Raw genomic sequence first — 18,618 nt, 5'->3', positions numbered from 1 at the left:
GCATCCATCGATCCATATTAATTCATGTTTTGCAAATTGTTTTTTAACTTCCTGTTTCCGATTCTTGCTGCTAAAATAATCACAATTTTAGTAACACTTAAGTCACTTTTTTAAACTTACTTTCTATTACTTTGGAGGAGAATGCACTGCATTCACACAGATGCAAGAGAGAGTACAGTAGCTTACGCAGTGTGTTATTGCAGGTGGTTCCTTAGAGGCTTGTCTTGTAAAGGCACGACCGTGTGGTGTGCAGTGTGTACAGTCAGGGGAGTGCTGGCTTGTGTCCTTGATCTGTGAAGTTACTGTTCTTTGCTGGGGAGTACAGAGGGAGTGTTGCATTAGATCTGGTGCTGCTTGAGGGACTGAGTCCCCTCACTGCGCTATAGCGCCTTCCTACTGGCTAGGCACCTGTTAGTTTCCTTAGGCCTTTGTCCTCCAGGGACCAGTAGCTGATGAGCTCCTGGATTTAAATCGATTACACCAGTAGTGCGGGGTGGATTTAAGGCCTTTTATAATAAACCTGTACATTATAAGCTGCCAGTACTTTGATGTGCAGTATTCATTAACATTTTCCTTTTTATTATTTTTTTTCTCACTCAGAATCCCCTCGGTTGTCCACCTCCTCATCAGTGAGCAGCAATGAGAGAATGTCCACAGTCACAGTCTCGGAATGCTCAGCCTCGGTCAGCGCAGACTTCTCGGACACTGACCGGCCAGTGAGCGTGGTGTCCACTCTCTCCTCAGGGTCCTCTCGGGACGGGCAGAGCCTGTACGGCAGCACGGCCGCCTTGACCGCTACCACCGCGACTACCTGCCAGTCAGAACCCCAGCAGCGAGACGAGACAGACATTGACTTGGAACTGAGGCCCTCAGCAGCAGACATGGGTACCGAGGTGTCGGACAAGGTGGAGGTCAGCCTTCGAGCGAGCCGCTCACGCAACAACAACAACAACACAGCGAACAGGGCCAGCATGGATGGCTCACGACAGCCCCCGCTCTCGCCCTTCGCCGCCAAAGCCATGGCCCCCAATCCCAAACTCAGCTACGTGGACCGTGTCGTCATGGAGATCATTGAGACAGAGCGCATGTATGTGCGAGACCTGCGCAGCATTGTGGAGGTGAGGGGTTTATAATCCGTTTTGCTCTGTTCCATCCCACAAGTACAGTTGCTCCCCAAATATGTTTTACTACCAATGAAGAAACTAGTGACTTTCAAGACTGTACAGACTTCATAGACCAACAATTCCCACAGACATTATCCAATGGATTATCATAGCGAGCCCAACACTCAGGAGCTTAGCAATGTTGGTTTATTTCATGCATTTTCCATACTGTTTCAATCAGACATCAGTGTGACAGCGGCCATTCTGCATGCACTGTGCAGTGCTCTGCTTTGGGAGCACACATGTTGTGGTTATACAAACAGGATGCCTCTGGCTTTCTTAGTTAGCTTTTAATTTCCTCCACAAACTCCATGGTGTTTGAAACGTTCCTACATGAAAATGTGAAATGAAAGAGCTGGTGTGTGTTTTTAATTAGTAAAGAACAGCTGACCAAGATTTTAAAATCCATTTTCTTCACACTTATTGCCAGTAGCAATGTTATCACTGCCCTTCTTCTCTCGGTTCTTTTCTTGTATTTTGTACTTCTTTTTGAAGTAGCTGCACGCTCTGAATTGGAGTAAAAGTTGCTGATTCGTGGTACAAAATGAATCCTGGAACTAGCTGCAGTTCAGTCATGTGACCTTCAGGTAAGGTACCGGGTTGCAGAAGAGAATCTATAGCATTGTATTCAAAATATTTTCATATCCTGAATATATACATAAAAAAACAAAAACAAATAGAGCCAAAAGACTGTGTCCTTGATTGTGTCCTACACTGCAAGCACACTCCTAACCAGCACTCCTTTAACAGCGACTTTTAAGAACTTGGGATTCTTAATCTACAGAAAAATGACATTTAATATGTAATTCAGTACTTTTAACAGTAGAGACACAAGGTTCCTTTTGAAACACGTCTATCAAGTGGAAAGCGTTTCATCCAATCAGGTATTAGACTTTTTGCGTCACTGCCTGAATTGCCTTTTTTAAAACAATGGAGATCTGAATTCTCAGTTTTCATGACTGCTCCATGTTTATTAAATACTTTTGAGAGCTCTGTGGATGACACATGCACTGTATTTTGAAAGGGATTCTAGTACCTGTTCATGACATACGTAAATATAATATTAATTTTAGACCTGCAGTACAACATTTAAGCATGCATTATCTCGTCTAGTGCCCACTCCAATTTTAATAATGTTAATAATTAATCTGAATAATGTTTGGCACAAGCGATATTCCATGCCATTACAAAACTCGCTTGCAGTGAACATGCAGGCTGAAATAAACAGGAGAGAGAGAACGAGAGAGAAGAGAGAATAATACACATATGAATACAGTGGACAAAAATAATAAACTTGTATTTATTTTTAGTTTTTCTCTTGTTTTCGCTTTTGTTTTATTATTCTTTCTTCAGTTCATTTGAGCTGCAAAGTGTGTGTTAACCAGCATTTCACCGGGAGCTGCACTTGACTCGCTTCATGTGCTGAGGTGCTGTTGACAATCCCAAAGCTCTGCTTCCTAAGATGCTGCTGCCCAGAGGGGAGAGTACACAGACTTCAACTTACCTAATGAGAGGAGAGAGAGAGAGAGAGAGAGAGAGAGAGAGAGAGAGAGAGAGAGAGAGAGAGAGAGAGAGAGAGAGAGAGAGGAGAGAGAGGAGAGAGAGAGAGAGAGAGAGAGAGAGAGAGAGAGAGAGAGAGAGAGAGAGAGAGAGAGAGAGAGAGAGAGAATAATCCATTTAGCAGGGAGATGAACTCTGCTTAAGGAAGATTAGAACATCTATTCTGTGTCTGTTTGCGAAACACATGTACACATGGAAATGGCACGCTTATGTCATTGGAGGGAAGCTTCCAAACGCTGGATTAAAAGGGCCTCTTCATCTGAACCATTTTAAACAAAGGATATACTGTCTGTTGTATTTAAGTATTGTATTTCAAAAATACTATCATTCCGATAAGGCTTACTGTCCATTGTGTTGTATAGTCGTACCCCCTTACAGTATGGGCTTATGGGACTGTCCATTGCAAAGGAGAGGGAGTTTTAACTGGTTAAAAGCTTGCATATTTAAAGGTTTTGTGGTGGAGCAGGGTAATTCACTATCCTTTCATGTCTTGCACCTCCGGAGACCTGGGTTCAACTCCTTGAGTAGACAGTACCATCAAGCCTTCATTGGTATTTAGTGGATTAGATAAGTGTGGCATTTTACAGCAGACAAAAATGAATTAGTTTTCCATTGTCATGGGTGGATGGTGGTGTTGAAAAGAATTTCCTCTGAGCGAAGAACTTGGCATCTTTTGTTACCTTTACTCTTTACTGAAGCCGTACTGTGTGGCTAAGTTGCATTATACTATACATCATCCTGGCAAGAATCTCCAAGCTTGAACAACACTCCCTGATTTGATTCTTGCATTTGCCAAGTATGACAAGGCTCTGACTAGTAGCTTCAAAATGTGGCTGGCTGGTTGAGTTTCAAAACCCACCAGGTGTGACTTTCCTAGGCTTTACCAGTTTGTGCTTGTTAAAACCCTCTGGTTTACTGTGCTGTGGCTCCATAAATCAGTGACCACATACCCTGGTCTGCTTGTTTTCAGCTTTAACCCACTCAGGTCACGTGCTTACTAATGTAAATATCTATATATATATATATATATATATATATATATATGTATATGTGTGTGTGTGTGTGTGTGTGTGTGTGTGTGTGTGTGTGTGTGTGTGTGTGTGTGTGTGTGTGTGTGTGTGTAAACAAGCTTCTCACGTGGCAGCAAATTTACTTAAATTGAAGTCACTGTTCGTCAATGAAATTGGCTTCAAATAAAAGCAGTTAAACAATCACAATAATTACATCTCTACAAATTATAAATTCCAGTTCCTTTCGAAGTGTTTCTCCAAACAACAGTGTGATATTTATAACAAACTAAATATTTAGACATCTGTTAGCAGTGTTCTCTCTTAAGCGCAAACTGGGATAACTGCAGGATTTAATTATCAATAGGGAATTTAATCAAATTGGTTATCCCTGGTTAAGAGACACAATGCTGAATGTGTATTCAGACCCTAAAGTCAATTTCCGAACCAGCCAGCTGAACATTAGGTGCTTTTATATTTGTTCCAATATAAAAAGAAAGATTGCGTTTCTGAAAGTTTCAATCTCGTGTAATTTTCTCGACGTGGAAAGCAAACAGTGTGGTACTGTCATGTAATGACCAAACATTAAAACGTATTTATTTATTTTTAATCTATAAAGAAGCCCTGCATTATTAAGGAACTGTTACTGTTACAGTATGGTTTGCACCTTTTTACTGTTTGCACGAAGTAGCATTTACCCCAAACCCTTTATCCCTCTCTCCCCTGGGGCTACTTTTTACAACAAAACACACATCATGCATTCATCTTTGTTACTTTATGTAGAAAAATGACAGGTTACTGATGTAACACATTACATTTTAATAAGTTTACATTAAATGCTTGAGGTCAGAATTATTAAACCGATTTTGAAGAAAAGAGTTCTGTGTGAACCATATACATGTCGAGTATCTCGGCTTTGCACTCCACATAATGCACCAATCAATCAATGAACCAGTCAATCATCAGGAAAATAGTTTGGTATGTTATCCCATCTTCTGCGGCTGCCCGCTCAGCTTGATTTGTGGCTGTATTGAAGTCTCAGTCCTTACTCCTGCCAGTGGGGATTAAATCAGGGGAAAACGCAAGCATGATGTGCTGTAGAAAACAAGCTGTGTGTGGCTATAGGCTTAGCTGCCAGACAAATGGCACCGGAGCCTTTCTGAAAAGGGGGGGGGGGGGGAAGGTTAGGGTGTAGCCCTTTATTTCAAACAAACCTCTCACGAAGTAAAAGTAGATGCAGAGTATCTGCAAGTAAACGTACACGTGCCTTTTCTTCCTCTGTGTCAGACACACTGTTATCATAGATGTCGCTGCAGACAGTGAGGTTAGCACATCAGAGCTGAATTATGTATTCAGTTTTAAATGCCAGCCTAGTTCTAAATTGGTTGAGGATACAGGGATGTCTCAAAGCACAGCCCTTGGTTTTGTATGAGGCTATAAAAAAAACCTTTCTTCTTTAGCTGTAGCTGGTATGTCTGCTTACTACACACCCAGATAATCCAGCTAAAGAAATCCTAAGCGAATGTTAAACTTGGACAGAAAAATGACATGTAAATCGCTTAAATCAATAATCTTTTTTTTTTCTTCCGCTAAGCACATTCTACACATGCTATACCTGTAAATTGATTATTGTATTGTGGGTGTCCAACCCCATTTTTAACAGTAAACTGTATAAACCGACTCCAAAGTACAAATCCATTACCCAAGATATAACTTTTTCTAAAATTATTATTTTTATTATTATTATTATTATTTATTTCTTAGCAGACGCCCTTATCCAGGGCGACTTACAATTGTTACAAGATATCACATTATACATTATTTCACATACAATTACCCATTTATACAGTTGGGTTTTTACTGGAGCAATCTAGGTAAAGTACCTTGCTCAAGGGTACAACAGCAGTGTCCCCTCACCAGGGATTGAACCCACAACCCTCCGGGCAAGAGTCCAGAGCCCTAACCACTACTCCACACTGCTGCCCTATAAACAGCCATATAACCTCCATCTACCCTGAGTAGTTACTTACCTATAGCATTTCTACATTATTTTAACAAAGCATTCCTCCAGTATTAGTATCATTAACCCTCTTTAGTTTAGATGTCTACTTAGTTCCTAAGAGAGAACAGACCAGATCTTGCAATAAGTTTCAAAAGGACAGGTAAACCTGGACGTTAACTGTGCTTTTTTTATTGTATTTATTTTTTTGTTCTGCTACAATCAGCCTCTTGTTCTGGTTGTGGTCTGCTTACTATACACAAACATGATCTTCTGTAAAATGATTTATTAAAAAGATAAAGTTAAATGTAAGGTCATTGTGGAAACTTTTATAATCAAGTTTACAGGGAAGTAAATGTTTTGATTCCTGGCATGACTACAGTGCAAGCTATTGGTATGTTTTAAAATAACCTACACTACTGTAGTTACAAGGGCAATGCAGAGACATCCAGCTGCAGCTGCTCCAGGCCCCCCTGCCCCATTGGGCACAACTGTGTAATAATGGTGATGGGTCAGGGGTTAGAACAAGAAAGTTGACCAGAAATGTGTTTTTACCTTTGTGGCTTTTATTAACGTATGGTATACAAGCGGTCCATTCAACAGAATTAAAATATTACTCTACAAGTGCATCCGTACACAAGACAAAAAGAACTGTGATGAGAAGGCAGCCATCAATTAGCACTGGGATGAAAGTGGGTCTTCAAAGCCTCTTTTAAGTCTTTATCTGTGATTTACTCCACAGGAAAAAACTGCCTCGTGGAACAAAGCTTCAATGGCAACACACAGAGCCTTTCTGAACTGTAAATAAGCACCTTCAAAGGCTTCAAGCGACACCTCTGTCTCAGTAGCTTATGCTAACTTAATATATACCTCGCTTGTAATCATTGTCATTTTCCTTCACTTTTTACTTGAAAAGCTCTTGAGTTCTGTGGTCCAGATACATGAACAAACTGATACAACAGTCATCTTTTCACCCATACTACATACAGTACTGTACAAGCACACAAAGATCCCAACTGCACATCCATACCAATGACAACTAATAGAGGATCTTAAAGCAAGAAGCCTTGTCTTAAATGTTAGTACTGTAGATACATTGCAGATATCATCAGGTAGAGCGAATATAGATCTGATCTTAAGGAATGTTCTGCAGTCATAACTTACTGAAAAGTGTTTCACCAGTCTAGAAATCTGTATGGTAGTCTGTTGATATTTATGGACTGTATTTTACTTCTTAAACTGTTGCCTAGAAAAACTTTATGCATCTTCCTGGTGATGGGGATATAGCAGAGGTGTCTGGTTGTCCTACTTAAATATATCTAGAGAACCTCTTCTCCAGTTGATATGAAACTAAGCACAAGAGTATCAGAATCTGCGGCTATATGCCAGCATGTACTGTATGTGCATCACACCTACACTTACTATTTACTACTAGTTGTATATGTTCTTTAAAACTGCTTTAACATTTGACCTTTGTGCCATTGGGTACATGGCGCTAACAAAATAATTCTAGTTAATCTTATCTGATATGTATTGCTATCATTTCGTAGGCCTCACGTCTTCCTGTATGAAACACATAACGTAACATAAAGGTAAATTCCCTTTTTTTAATGGTTATTTTGAACTTTTAGTGGAGGTCACTCCTTGTAGAAACTTTAGTGTTACACTTCCAGTCAGCTTTGAGAGGTTGCTTGAAGGGATGCAAAAAACAGTGATTGGAACTCGGAGCAAGCCAATGCAGGAAGCTTCTGGAAGTTCTACAGTAGTTCTTAAAAATAAATAAATAAATAAATAAATAAATAAATAAAAATATGGTAAGCATTTAGAATGTTTAGTTTTTTCAGAGACTGACCTTTTCTTCTTTTAATAGATATTTCTTCAGTAGAAAAAAATAACTAAATGACAACAACTTGTACTCCTAGAAGCAACTTGCATGTGTTGACTGCATTCCTTCAACAGGAAGTGTAGTATGGAAAATACATTCAAGTTGTTTTGTTCACAAATGCTATGAAAATGTGAGATCTACGGTGGGATGGTAATACACATAGATAACATTTACTGGAATTATTTTTGTTAGCTCTGTGTACTTTAAGAAATGAGAATTAAGTAAGCACTTCTTTGCCTTTAGCAGATACAAGTTTTTGTTTTTTTTAATTCGTTCATACAGTCAGCCTTCAGTACAAGATATTACTCGTCTTCAGTAGAGTGCTGCCATGTCTTGATCTGGTTTTTGCTGTATTGGGAACAGAACGACAATGCATGCACATGCAAACTGACATCACCGCGCTTGTCTGTACGATTGCTCATTCCTTCGATGGCAAGGGACCTCCGATCCTTGCCATGATTTTACATTGCAGGAGCACAATTGCACTGCATTGTAAGCAGCTGTACAATGTGTTAACAATCTTGTCTGTCTTCTCTCCTCAATCAGGCATTGTTTTGCAAGGTAAATTACACATGCATATCTAGCTTATACCCAATGTTTGCTATACAGGATAGCCTTTTTTGGAAGGGATGCAGTCATATGCCGTAATATTTGTTTATTTTATTTCCATACAAGTAGGACTGTTATTGGATTTTGGCCCTGGAATAAGTATTTATCTCTCATTATTTGTTTATACTCTTCTGTTAGACAGATTCCCATCACTGTTCTCAACTGCAACACAACCCACATAAATGTAGCTCAAGATATATTTGTTTATACCAGCTCACAGTGAAGCTGATTGGCTGACCTATTGTTTAGTTTTGCCTGTTCAGTATCTTTTAATCTGACATTTTGCCTGTGGCAAGGAAAAGTTCCTGAAAATAGACCAAGAACACTGTATAACTCTGCAGGCAGGGTGTAAATTCATATTCACAGTGATAATTACCATGAGACAATGTTGAGTGCACAGATACATATGCGGCATTGCATAGCCTTTTTGTCAGCTGTCACACTATGAAAATAATTGTACATCTCTGTGAAAAGTTTCTTAAACATATTTGCATATTCCGGGTGAGACCTGTTCGTCTACAACTGTGCTGTAGGAATTACCTTGAATTCTCCTGATATACCCCTAAAGTTCCAGGTTTTTGTTTCAACCACAGACTGGAAACCCACTGCCTTTGGGGGATAGGGAGCAATGGTATATCTTGAATTTATAAAATGGTAAGGATCGTCATCCTTTTCATTTCATCCTATTTATTTCAATGGGTTCTGTGGCATCATAACAGTGGTGATATCTCGGGACATTGCCACTGTTCTCTTTAAATTGTAAACGCGTAATATGGCCCTCCAGGATGTGTGTCATTGTGGGATATTGACAGTTGAAAGCACAACCATCTCACAATGCACCCGAGACAATATTGCTATAGTGCTTAATTATACAGCAGTAGAATTGAGCTCTACATTATCCTCAGTCCTTGTATTTATACAAACTTCAGAGTGTAACGCACTCATTGTTGAGTAATATTTACAAGGTGATGTGTATAACTTCCGCTGTCATTCACAACTTCAAACACTCAATCGTACATTTTAAGGTGAAACATATAAGGAACCAAAGGCATAAACTGAAACATGTGTCTATGTAATTTATGAGCTGTAAGTTTACATAAGGTAACTTATGAAATTACAGAGCTCAAGATCAGGCAAGTGGTCTTTTTTTCTGTCTACATACAGTATAATCTTTGAAACATCTGTCTCGGAATCGTGTTTGCTCCAGTGAGAATCACCAGTGTTTTAAACCGAAAACTGTGGACTGGTGTTTTACAAAACCAAAAACAACAAACTATAAAACCAAAAACAACAAAACTGTTATTTTGGGGATAACTTTTCATTCCCAGTAAATGGAGGATAGGTGTGGGTCTCCTACATGTCAACAAAGCCTGAGTAAAACATACAAGCTGTTCCTACAGGAGGAAGTAATCCGAAATGCCTTTTTCTTTCGTTCTTCTGCACTCGAGGGCCTGTAACTGTTCCTGAGGGGCTGTACTCCTGAAGAGGGTAATAGTATTGTGGTTGGCTGGAGTCCCAGGCCCCGAGCTTCCTGTCATACTGGTGTTACAAATTGATTTGAAGGACAGGACAGGGCCTAGTGTGCAGGGGAAGCCAACTCTTTGATAGTCTCCATGGTAACTGACAGAGACTTGAAAGAAGTTAACCAACACTCTACAAATTCCTTTTTTCTTTTTGACTGCTGTTTAAAGCTGCCTATGACCCTACTGTATGAACATGTCCTCAATTGATACAGGTTTCTTTTTCATAGTTTGTAACATCTGAAGAGCTTATATTAGACGGTGGACTGTAGGGCTGAACCTATTTAAATAAACACAGTTTCTATCATACTGTATCAACCAATTGTTGCCGCAAATACTATTTTTAATCCATCTGGAATTGCTGAGTTGTAATAGAAGTTGTCACTGTGTACTTTGAGAGCTGGATTGTTGTGGGCAAACGTTGTTTTGTACACCACAAGTGGTTTATTGCAAGCTGCATAAATATCTGCATATGTACAAGGTATGTGACCAGAGCCTAGTACCGTAGCTGCATCTACAAAGTGTTGACTTTCTAGTGGCCAAAATGAAAAAGATAGCTGTGTACTGTATTTGTCAGATTAACACAGAATTGACATGCATCATTTTTGTCATGTATAAAACAAGTTGCACAAATCCTACTTTTTGTGCACGCTACCTCCAGGTATGTGATGGGATAAGGTTATACTGTAACAGTATGGATATTTGTAATCCCAGGACGATCTCAATTGTGCTGGTGCTGGAACATATCGATTACATTGCATGCATTATAATAGAGGGTGTGGATGCTTCATCCCAGCAAAGTTTAAAATAAATACATGCAATAGCTTTAGCATGTGTGCTAACAGTAGTTGAACTGTTTTGATTTAGGATTTGTGTGTCATATTTTAAGGGCTTACTAATGAATTGGCTTCAGAGGTGTGAAAACTGAGAGCCCTTTGGTTCTTCTAAATTATGACAGGCTATTGATGGCCATTGGCAGCTATTCATAAATGTCTTTTTACTACTGAGACTCTAAAGCTTAATGCCAATTCCAGCCAAAGACAGACTCGTTTGTTTTCATTGTGGATTCAAAGAACTTAGAAGTTGTGTTTGTGCAGGGATAACTAGAAAGGACTTGTTTTAGGAAAAATCTGAAAAGATCCAGTTAGAAGTTCAAATATATTAAATAATGTATTGTTTTTACAAACCTTTCCACAGCAAATTCATTCAGAAGAGTGAACTAGGATTCACACCAAATTTCCACTAGAATCCTTAAATGTTTTTGGTCAGTCCTCACAATTGTGAGGATAATTGTGTTTGGTTTTATAATTTTGATAATTGCCTTGTCTAGTTAAATTCCCTTTCTTGTAAAGTATATACCTTCCTGCAAGTTTGTCGTTCTGTTAGCTGATAAAACAAAGTTCATGTCTCCAAATTACTGTAGTTCTGATACACAATGTTTGAAAAGTAGTATTTGTATCGCCCTTCAGTATATTGAAACACATCAGCTAATCTTCTTGAGCCACTCAACCAGTTGTGTTGAAACTTGGAATCTTAAACTTTGCATGGCGCGTTATTCCACATACTGTAGATATTCCACATACTGTAGTTATTCCACATACTGTAGTGTAAGCCAAGTACAGTACATACAGACCTGCGTCATGGCTTTAGGCCCAAGTTAAGTGGCTGAATTTCTGTTGAAAACTCTGCCTTGCATTAATAACCTATAGCCCTGACCGTAGTTCTTTTTAAGCTGTAAGACAGCTGTGTGACCTAACAATCAATTTTACATTTCAGAGTTTAAACAGCTGTCTTAAACCAGTAAATGATAGCGTTTTTGTGTATTAGAAAAAAGGTAATTTGTCTAGTTCCTTTCCTGCTTTGATTTAAGTTTCTTGTTTTACTCTTTAGAAGGCTATTAAATTACAAGGATCAAATTTCTCACGTGCTGCGTACTCTGACTGCAAGCGCAAGACAGATGTTTCAAGAAAGGTCAACAGGGGTTAGGCAGCTATTGGTTTCTCCAGAAAATGTTCAGGTTCCGAATCAAACTACATAAAACAAATGCCTTGACCGAGTTTGGAAGCTGTTCTAGTTTCTGCACATTAGCGTGGTACCCAGTTCATCCTGGTGGTTTGCACTTAATGAACTACAGAAACATGTAGACCAGTTCTACTTCATTTTTCACAGGAAACAAGTATAATTGAGGTTTTTTTTAAAGGGAATGATGTTTTGGTTTCCATCAGATTTGCTACCGTGACCTTTGTGAATGAAACTGACTGATGCAGAGTTTATGTATCACAGAATACATGGCAGAGAAGCCAGTTGCATAACAACAACATTCCTGAACTTTTTGCTCGCTCATGTGTACAGGTAAATATGGGGGTGGGGGGGTCATCGGATTGAACATAGGAAAATCAACAAATGAGGGGAGGCTATTCAGCCCATCTATGCTTATCCGGTTTCTAGTAACAGATTGATCTCAAAACTTTGTCAAGTTGGGCCTTAAAGGATCCCAGTGATTCAGCATCACCTACATGACTAGGTAACCCATTCCTTTCAATATAGAAGGTTCTTCTATACAGAAGGTCTTGACTGTACGCTGTATTCGTAGACCTCTAATCACTCTGCTGCTGACCAGTACACCAGTTGGTCTGTTTTTATTGGAACGTGTCCCAAGAACAAAATCCAGAGACCCGTGTGGAAAAGAAGCTTGTGGAAAAGTTTCAAGGGTGCCGGCTAGCCTTCCTTCTCAACCGTCCTCCTTCATTGATTGACAGCTCCACAGGGAGACCTTGATGTCGGCTATGAAGCCCCTTCTCGAGTGCACTGCTAGCTTGCTTCTATAGCAGATTGCTATAACAGAAGGCTGCACAGCCACAGCTGTCATCCGGTGTTAAACCTACATAGCACATTAATAACTTGGAAGGTAAATTATTACCAATAGTGTGGGGAAGTATTTTAGCCAAGGGGGGGGGGGGGCAGGGCCAGGGCCAGGAGGAAGACACCAGCAGCCCACCCAGAAGGATTTATTATACAGTAGTAGGTTAACATACTGGCTGGGAGCATTACAAGCCACAATTGTCCTGAAATATGTGGATTTTTTGATTAAACAGGCAAGCCACTGTACTATTACACATATAATTGATAGAGCTGTTTTTTCACAAAGTTAGGGATTATGATCCACTCATTCTTAATAATTCCCCAAACCTGAAAGGTATGTATCAGAATAATAAGGAAGAAATGACCAAGTATTATAAGAACAATCGTAGCCTGTAATGTTTTGACTGGGGATCAATTGTTCCCTGCTCCTACATGCCTACATGCCAAAACTGAGCTATGTTTAATAGTACCATCCATAACTGGTGCTAAATTTAGAAATACCAATAGAAAATCGAATGACAAACATTCCGACAAAGTCTTTTTCAATGTCTTAATTTTAAAAGAGACACTGACTTCTATGTGAAACATTTGTCATTGAATTACATTTTTTAGTACTTCTGCATTTCAATAGTGGTAAATACCATCTTTGTTTTTGTTATCCTATACACAACGTATTCACCCATAGTAAGAGGGGACTGCGTCACATTATATTTTATTTACTAAACAGTCACACTTTTGAAGAAACTATACAGTTTAAGGATCCGGTTGCACTAGAATGTGGATGAAGCAAATAGAACTAGTAAATCTGTAAGGCGTAAAGTGAGCAGTGTTTTATGATTTGGTGCAGAGTGTGTATAGATACGTGGACCGTGCTGTTCTCAGTGAGGAAGTAAATTGTGCACGTATTTTAGTGTCTAGTTGCAGGCACGTTCTCTGTGCTCTTGAGGAACAGTATTCATTTTGGCACAAGCAGGTGCAATTCGAACGCCCTGATGGAAATCTCAACTGACCGCCCTGCCGGACGCAGTTTTGCTCCATTTGTTCCGATTAAATAACTGCTACGTTCTTATCCCTTTTATTAAAAACTGAGGAACCAATTCAAAACATTTCAATCTAGAAAGTGACTGAAGAGCAGCCAGAAAGAGCTCCCAGGTTTCCCAGCCATGAGATGAAGACTGTGTTACAATGACCCGTTGTTAGCTTTTTTTTTAAATTATTTTTTAATACTGGGCTGAATTCTTAGTCTTCCTATAACTTTCATAAAGTTGCCAAAAATGTGAATTTCTGTGCACAATGTTACAGTGGCTGCCTCCCTCCTGACCCAGCCACCACTAGCTCAGTTGCCTGTTACCTTGATGGTCACAATTATAAGGTCAATGTAGTTCAGCTCACTATGCCTGTAGCTTGATTGTGAGCATTGATAGGGCAGAATTGTTTTATACAGTACATCAGCCAGATGAATCTGAATTCCTACCTTGTTACTTTTGAAGTCAAAATGTGTTGACAGAAATAATAGTTCCAGCCTTACTGGATAAAGGCATCTGCCAGATAAATAAATAATAATAATAGTTGTATTATTTATTCGTAGGATTACCTGGCCCATATCATTGATACACCAGAGCTGTCTATCCGACCTGAACAAGTCTGTGCTCTCTTTGGAAACATTGAGGATATCTACGAGTTTAACAGGTAAGCAAGCACCAGGTTTACTGTGTGGCAGGAAAAGGTCAACAAAACGGAAATAGGTGTGGGATTCAGAATCTGCAGCCAGGTGTTTTTTTCTTTCATTTAAACAAGCACACACTAGGGTTTGTACAATAATTAAACATCTACTATTACTGGTGTTCATGTCACTTAACCTTCTTGTGGTCCGTTTATCGGATGAGACGTTGTTGTAATTGACTCTGCAGTTGCTGCATAGTTCACACACCCTAATCTCTGTAACTCACCTTGGATAAAGGTCTCTGCTAAATAAACAAATAATCATAAATAAGTGACTTGTTCAAGGTCACACAGTGAGTGAGCTGGGATTTGAACCGGGGACCGCCTGGTTACAAGCCCTTTTCTTTAACCACCGGACCACACAGCCTCTCATCCTATTCGATCTGATATTCACCAAAAAATCCTATTTCTAGTTTGACTAAAATCTAAACATTAGTGAGCTGCTTGTAGCCCCTTCCCAATTTTTAACCAGTCAAGTTTGCCCTAGAGGCCTTGACAAGAACTGTTAGGTAGAAAATGGTTGAGTTGTAGATTTGGCTCTTGATCCAGTTGGGTCTACGTTATCTGAACTTCAGTGGATCCAAATCCCAGAGCCCTTTACTCTGTATTAAACATAGTGCTGTCCCCCCATCACCACTAAATCTAATAAAAGTATAGAAGAAAATTGAAGTTGTAGAACGCTGTGTATATCAATGCCCATTTAGTAATTATTTTCAGTATAAGAAACTATGTAATTACTTAATAGGTATAGCCCACAATTAAACACTCAATAGATCACCTGATGTTGACACACTGATTAGCTTATGTCTTCAAGTCCTTCATTTATCACATGCAGCCTCCAGGCTTTTTAAAGTTCTTAGGGCACTTCAATAAAACCAGTGTAGTGTCCAAACAATACAATGCTTCCATAGCACAAGTTCAGATAAATGCCTCTCTGACTCATGGAGAGCACATTTGGTCATTGTTTCCATCAGTATTACAAGCATGTGGCAAACGTGGATGTACTGCATTTGTTCTGGTAGTTATCGTTTTTCTCGTTTCAGCCAAGAGATTAAGCTACTGTAAGCAAACCTGTGTTCAGCAGTACATGTTGAATCAGGACCACAGTGGTTTAAAATAAATAACAAAGATTACTCAGATCTGGTACTGTATCCAGTATTTATTAGACACATAGCCCTAGTTTAATCTCTGCTTGCAAACTCCTATCCTGTGCCAAGACTGATAAGAAACACAACACACCTCTTTATGAATAGCATACAAATGCCTTCTATGCAGATATAGCTGGAGGATTTGGCTGCATATTTTTTGGCTTATTTTCTTTGTGTATTCTCAAGGCTGGATGAAAGTTAAAACCAGTGACCTCAGGTGCGGATTAGGCACTCGTTTATCTGACTTGAAGCAGTGAGCTGGCTAAGCAGTGTCAAGCAGGGTTGGGTAAGCCATTCAGCAGTCAATCTCTGGATGTTGTTTTTTCAACTGCAGACCAGAGGCTGTGTCAGTCCAGTGATGCTCAGTTAGATTTCTTTAGGAATTGCATACTAAGATGCAGCCGGGACATATATACTGCAACTGTGCATCCAAGAGCATATTGTTCAGTAAGCATTTAGAAAGGCAACATTCCTGTGTTATCCGGGTAGGCAGGGGTTGCTTGCAAGGAATTAGAAAAAAAAAAAATGTTGTATTTTATTGGTGTAATACATTAGTGGTAGTAGTTTTTTATAAGAACCTTTTTCAAACTGAGAAAACAAGCTTTGTGTGCCCTCATACACTTGCACGTCCTGTAGTTACTGCTTTGGATTCCCAGCGTTGGTTAAGGACATTGGGACATTTAAAATTCTTAGCCTTTCAATAACCTTTGTCTGCCTGAATTAAAATATTTTATACTAAATGAACTGGACTCTTTTCTTGGCTTTAGGTTGGGTTCCTGGTTCAAACACAGTTTGTGTCCTTGTCTGGTTTCATTAGCTGCTGTTCTTTTTTTTTTTTTTTTTTTGAATGGCTGTGATGAAAGAAAACTAAAAGCTGCCCTGGGGATTGATCAATAGTAATATTGAGATGTTGGCCAATTGATGGTGGCCATGCACACAGTAGAGAGCAGGTTTCAATGGTATCCCTACAGTTAAAACTAAAATGAGGGATATAGCCAAACTGAACTGTAAAACTAGGTTTTTAATTAAGGTTGAAAATTAGCCTGCTTTTATGTGAAACTGGTAAGAGTTTATTTTAAAAGATTTGGGTCTAATGAGCTTGTCCTTATTTCTTTTCTTTTTCACTTATTTATAATATGTATCCAGCAGTGGAATCCCATTAAAACACTACCTTTCCAGCAGTAACCTGTTTCCAACACATACTGTCAACTTTATACATTATACAGTAGAACCTCAGAGTTAAGGGAATGGGGGGTTGTTTCTAAGTCTGAAATGTCTGTGACCTGAGTTTTCAGTGGTTATAATAAATGTGTACACCTGCTATCTACAGCCTTCATCTGACAAATAAATCAGGGCAGCAGTGTGGAGTAGTGGTTAGGGCTCTGGACCCCTGACCTGAGGGTCATGGGCTCAATCCCTGGTGGGGGGACACTGCTGTTGTACCCTTGAGCAAGGTACTTTACTTAGATTGCTTCAGTAAAAACCCAACTGGGTAATTGTATGTCAAAATAATGTGTAAAAAAATAAAAAAAATAATGTAATGTAACATAAATAAATAATGTAATTGTATGTAAAAATAATGTGATATCTTGTAACAATTGTAAGTCGCCCTGGATAAGGGTGTCTGCTAAGAAATAAATAAATAATAATAATAATAATAATAATAATAATAATAATAATAATAATAATAATAATAATAAAACAAGGATACAGCCCAGTAATGTAATAATCATATTGCTGTGGTTCTAAAGTCTGTAAAACAGTACAGTAAATGTAAGTTACCATTGAAGTTACCATTGAAATCATAACTGTAGCAAAAACACAGATTTAAACATCCAGGAAAACCTGGGTTAACGTAGTGTGTGTTTTTAAACAAAATGCATTCACGCAGCTTGCTCAGTCATTCAGGCTCTTTTGGCTTGAAAAAAAAAACTGTGCTTTGTTTAAAACTATAAAATGTTCCTAGTAAAAACGCCTGTACTTGCTTTGAAATGTGCCTCACCTTTGTCTGGATACGTTTGTTGGTACAGTAATGTTGCCGCCTTCATGAACAGCACAGCACAGCACTTATAGGAGTGCCTATCTGGTTGCATTGCATGCATGGCTGAGTGGTGATTTTTTTTGGTTCAACACGGTAAGCAAACGAGTGGTAGTGTGTACTTGTTTCAGCCCTCCAGTGCATGTTCATGCTCTCCAGTGTCATGGTTTTTATGTTGCTGTGGCTTTGTTTTTTTTAAACCCATTCTGTGACTTTCTTCTCTGCATATGCATATCATTTGAGGTTTCCCATTTCATGGACATTTATGTTCAGCTGGTCAGCCTGAAACAAACAAAGCAGTGTGTCTGTGACGAGCCAAATACAGTAACTACAAAAGCCAGCTTTAAAAATAGCTGCTGCCTTGACTTATTAAAACTTGTAAGGGGAGGTCTGTGTAGGGGAGAGCTGCTTGTAAAACCATCTCTGTAATTTACTGGCCATTTTTAATGATTTTCTTACTGCATTCACTTGAGCCTTTCATATAAAAAATTTAATAATGGCTGGATATTTTCGAGCAACTCTTCATCAAACTCCACTGCTTTTGTTGGCTTCTTCCCTGCGTCCAATACATTTTAGCATTAATAATGACTATGTTAGCGATAAAAATGAATTCCAGTTAATTTAAATGTGGCAACTAGCTGTCAGACCTGGAAATAATGATGCGTTTAAAAAGGGAAGAAAAGTTGTATTTTGTTGCAAGAGAATGACAGCTTGCAGTGCGATTCCTATCTGTGCTGTTACTGGATCGGAGCACCTCTCCGGATGTTTCAATACATAAAAACTCCAGAGGAGGCAATACCAAGAACCAGTCAAGTCACTATTTGGACAGTATAAAAAAAATAAATAAAAGCCCTGATTTTAAAAGCTGACTTGTTCATCTACACATTTTCAAAAAATGCAGTAAACTCTGAAAAATGGAATAAACGCTGAAAAACAGAAGCCCTAAATATACGTTATGCAGCATTCCATAGTAATGTTAAGTGTGTGTTAAAGTTGTGCTTTTTTATTTTTTATTTTAAGTGAACTTTTGCAAGCTCTGGACATGTGTGAAAACAACCCTGTGGCTATTGCACAATGCTTTGTAGAGAAGGTGAGTTTTACTAGG

At 39.0% G+C, this 18,618-nt stretch overlaps 1 protein-coding gene across 6 annotated transcripts in view; it reads left to right on the top strand.

Moving 5' to 3' along the window:
* Positions 1 to 18,618, top strand: part of LOC117962331 (pleckstrin homology domain-containing family G member 3-like) — a 99,418-nt gene that overhangs the window by 59,895 nt on the left and 20,905 nt on the right. For all 6 annotated transcript variants that reach the window (XM_058987448.1, XM_058987449.1, XM_058987450.1 and 3 more), the window contains 3 exons: positions 601 to 1,118; positions 14,194 to 14,294; positions 18,534 to 18,603. In XM_058987448.1, the coding sequence (XP_058843431.1) occupies positions 601 to 1,118; positions 14,194 to 14,294; positions 18,534 to 18,603 (689 nt within the window). The remainder of the gene's footprint in view (positions 1 to 600; positions 1,119 to 14,193; positions 14,295 to 18,533; positions 18,604 to 18,618) is intronic.

Source organism: Acipenser ruthenus, chromosome 15 (assembly GCF_902713425.1).
Source record: "Acipenser ruthenus chromosome 15, fAciRut3.2 maternal haplotype, whole genome shotgun sequence".
In the NCBI taxonomy this organism is placed as follows: Eukaryota; Metazoa; Chordata; class Actinopteri; order Acipenseriformes; family Acipenseridae; genus Acipenser; species Acipenser ruthenus.
Note: the sequence above shows the minus strand (reverse complement) of the source record. Positions and strands in the feature narration are given on the sequence as shown.